The sequence below is a fragment of the Cariama cristata genome, unplaced genomic scaffold, assembly GCF_000690535.1.
Source record: "Cariama cristata isolate BGI_N322 unplaced genomic scaffold, ASM69053v1 scaffold26335, whole genome shotgun sequence".
Lineage (NCBI taxonomy): Eukaryota > Metazoa > Chordata > Aves > Cariamiformes > Cariamidae > Cariama > Cariama cristata.
In genome coordinates, this window is record NW_009617291.1 from 261 (window position 1) to 4,388 (window position 4,128).

General features: G+C 41.8%; 1 protein-coding gene across 1 annotated transcript; it reads left to right on the forward strand.

Moving 5' to 3' along the window:
- Positions 1-249: 249 nt before the first annotated feature.
- Positions 250-3,884, forward strand: ZNF367 (zinc finger protein 367; the record flags this gene model as incomplete). Its single annotated transcript, XM_009700486.1, has 4 exons — positions 250-406; positions 2,151-2,270; positions 2,689-2,827; positions 3,414-3,884. Coding segments are annotated over 4 exons (648 nt in total), but the record flags the coding sequence as incomplete, so codon positions are not given.
- Positions 3,885-4,128: the final 244 nt, after the last annotated feature.

Consider the following 4,128-nt stretch of genomic DNA (forward strand, 5'->3'; position numbering starts at 1 on the left):
AAACTGCAGAGGCGGGGGCGTGTGGGATTTCAGCTCCGTAATTATTTAGATGCAGGATGGGATAAGGCGTGGCCGACCGAGAGCAGACACCGTCCGTGACCTGATCAATGAAGGAGAGCACTCTTCCAGCAGAATACGTTGCAATATCTGCAACAGGGTCTTTCCGCGGGAGAAATCGCTGCAGGCTCACAAACGAACTCATACCGGTGAGTACGGGGAAGGTGCAAGTGGCGCTCCGTAATTATTTAGATGCAGGATGGGATAAGGCGTGGCCGACCGAGAGCAGACACCGTCCGTGACCTGATCAATGAAGGAGAGCACTCTTCCAGCAGAATACGTTGCAATATCTGCAACAGGGTCTTTCCGCGGGAGAAATCGCTGCAGGCTCACAAACGAACTCATACCGGTGAGTACGGGGAAGGTGCAAGTGGCTGGCGTGAGCGGCTTAGGAAGCAGCAAGGAAGGAATAAGAAAAAAAATTCCACAAACCAACCACAAAAAAACCACAACAAACTCGACCTGTTAATAGTTTATTGTAACTGTTATATTAATCATGCTTTTCTTTCAATGCTTGTTAGTACAATCAAAGTCTTTGTAACTGTGTTTGTCATCGGAAAGTGTAGCAGCAACTTGGTCTATAACAGTATAGGCAAATTGTGTAAATATTTTATCTGCTGCTGTCACAGGCTTGCTTGATAAGAAGAACTTCTCTTGAGCTTAGTGCTCTGTATGTGCTAGCACTTTTTATTCTGACTGCCTGTTTGTGATTTGTTTCCTTCTCGTTGGTGTGTTTTTCAAACAGCAATTGAAGTTTAGCTGTAAGAAGAACCAGTAACTGAAAAAGTGGCAGGTAACTTGGGCAGTGTAACACCCTAGAAGTCTAGATTAAATGCTGAGAAAACAGTACAAATGCTTAAAATCACCATCCAGTTGTCTCTCCCACCACGTAGAAGTCATTTTGTGGGGTGGAGGTGGTCACACTAATTTACTGAACCGTGTACGGAAGGCAACTCACAGTTAAGTTAAAATGTAGGATCAACTCGGTCAATACACAGCTGAACCTAAACTGGACAGGAGATGCTGATTTTTTCAAACCAAGCAAATACCTTTTTTTTCTTCATGTTCCAACAGGAGTCCATATATGCAATAAAGCGTGAACTAGTGTGGCTCACAATATGGACACAACAACTGCCAACACTTCCCACAAACAAACAAAACCCCAGAAAAACCTTGGCTCCCATGGTCTCTTTTTCTGACTCAAATCACTAAAACTAATCTAGATACTAATATTAAACAGCAGTTTCCTCATGCTCTTTGGTCAAAAGATGTTTTTATTTCACTTGGTTTTATTAGGTGTTGAACTTGTATGAACTACTTAACTGAGCAGAGCTTACCCTGGTGTTACTCCTCTGACTCAGTAAGTCAGCGTCACCCTCATTTTGTTGTCCTTCCTGAGGAGCAGTGGCATGACGTGCCTTTGCATAGTTGCACGCAGCCAGATCCTGTTGAGGGAGGAGACACCTGCTATCTCTGTTCTTCTCATTGCAGTTTGCATGGGGAGGTCTTTCTTGATGACTGGGCTAAGAAAACTTTCTTGGCTTAAGTCTGGAATAAGTTTCTCTTACGACCTCCATTTACGCATTACAACTTCTCTCAAATAGGCTTCCCTACTGAGGTATTTCTACAGCATCCTGTGCTACTATACTGTTCACCTCAGTTATTTCACCCTAGTTCAGGCTATGTTAAGGATAAAATTTAACTGGTTACAACCAGAATTACGTTACTTGTCTGTCTGCTCATTTTGCTTCATATATTTCTTTATAGGTGCATAGTTTCATGGGACAAAGCGTATGTACTACTGTGTAAGAGGCTTAAATCAGAAAATACAGCAAGGAAAAATACAATTTATTTATTTATTTTTCCCCTCTGGAAATAATCGTATTATCCAGTAGCATTGAGCATGTACTTCAAAGTAAAGATCTGTTTGGGGTAAAAGTGGATCTCTGCTATTTAGTACACCAGGGCTTTTTAAGTAGGTGCCAGTGTCTGAGTGGGTAAAAGGAGAACTTGCTTGTGTAAGTCTCAGGCCAGGGACCATACTCTTCTTTTATGTTCAGCTTTCATAAATCTGTTCTGTCATTATTTTAAAGGTGAAAGGCCTTATTTATGTGACTACCCAGATTGCGGGAAAGCCTTTGTTCAGAGTGGGCAGCTCAAAACTCACCAGCGTCTCCACACAGGGGAGAAACCTTTCGTCTGCTCGGAGAATGGTGAGCCATCAGAGAACAATTTGCAGCTTTCAGAACTAGGGTCAGTCTAGCACTGGAAATATATGCATGTTCACGTGGCAAAGGTCCATAAAAGCTTTGGATTTTAATCCTGGAGGAGTTTCCAGGGAAGGGAGGAGCCATGCGGAATCTGCATAGTCATGCAAATATGTATCTAAGGATTGCATACGTTATTATATAAGTAGGTTCTCGGTAATTCTGTCAGTTGATACAAATGTATAAAATGATGGGTCATGTTATGAACCTTGCAACTAGAACATGCTATTTTCAACCAAACTTAAGGTTTTCTGAGTGAGGAAGGTTGGATTCAGTAGCATCTTCATCCCACAGACGTTACGCTTACTTGTTGGTTGGCTGCTTTCTGTAACATGTTTTTCTTTGACACTTTGTGTTTTTTAAGGCTGTTTAAGCAGATTCACGCATGCAAACCGTCATTGCCCTAAACATCCATATGCCCGACTGAAGAGGGAAGAGCTCACAGACAGGCTCAGTAAGAAGCAGACGGCTGACAATAAAGCTGTGGCTGAGTGGCTGGCAAAGTAAGTTCCCTCATGGTGTCATCTTTCTCTAGATACTTATAAGGGTGGTCTGAGAAAGCATTTTATTCTTGGGAGGGGGAAAAAAAAACAATAAACCAAAATCGGCTGTTCCTACAGTACAAATCAGCCGGACCTTGCCTTTTCTTAAAAAAGTGCAAACTCCTGGTCAAGACAAAGTTCCTCATGAAACTTTTTTTCTTTTTTTTTTTTTCTTTTTGTTGTTCTCTGCTGAAGTGCTTCTCTTAGCAGCTGTTGATCAAGCAAATACCTTGTTAGTTAGTGCCACAGTCTTGCTGAATTTGCATCTGCATGAGGGGCAACAATTGTGTAAGCCTAGGGGAGAAATGCCTGCTGGGAACGCTGTGCAGAGTAGAAATCTGTCACAGATGTTCACTTGGGCACTTTACACTTAAAATATTGAATAAAGGAGGTTTCTGACAGCTTAAATACTACCATATAAGGGCTGAAAGATAAAGCAAAATGCAGTGCTTAGTTGGATGCAAGGAGGTTTTTGCCAGCTTTGAATTGCTGGTGTGCGAGTCAGTTGTATATATTTTAAAAGCATTCCCCACATGTGATTTTGTAGATACTGGGAGACTAGAGAACAGCGTGCTCCTGCTTTGAAAACTAAAACAATGCAGAAAACGGATCAGGAACAGCAGGACCCAATGGAATACCTTCAATCTGACGAAGAGCATGATGAAGAGAAAAACAGCGCTTACGCTCGCCGCCGCCTCCAGGAACAGCGTGAACGCATGCATGGCGCACTGGCTCTCATTGAGCTTGCAAATCTAGCAGGGGCACCGCTGGGACAGTAGATAGAACAGAGCCTGCCTATACAAAATGTACTTCCTGGTGGTACTTAACCAGTTAGGTCCTGAGCATAAGCTAAGCACCTTATTTGCTTATCATAGGCTGCTATTCTGTAGAATTTATGAAGAATGTTGTTGCTCCGTAACATGGGGTGAGAGAATTGCACTTTTTGTAAGGTTAAAGACAGATGTAAAGTTTCTAAGTATTTTGTAAATATGGGACTGCATAATGCAGGGTTGACAAATTTTATGTTTTGTGGGAAGCTAGATTTTGCAAGGTTAACTCATTTATTTGAAGCAGTTTTCATAGGAAGCACTTTCTGAACAAAGTTTTCACAATTAGCAGAATGGTACATGTGGCCAAAGACGGCTGACAAAAAGGAGAGTATTTATCGTGACTATTTAAACAAGTTTGTATTAAGTGGTAGGTCTGAAGATACTGTTAAGCAGCAATGAAACCATGTTTTTCTAATGTCAGTATATCTTTAC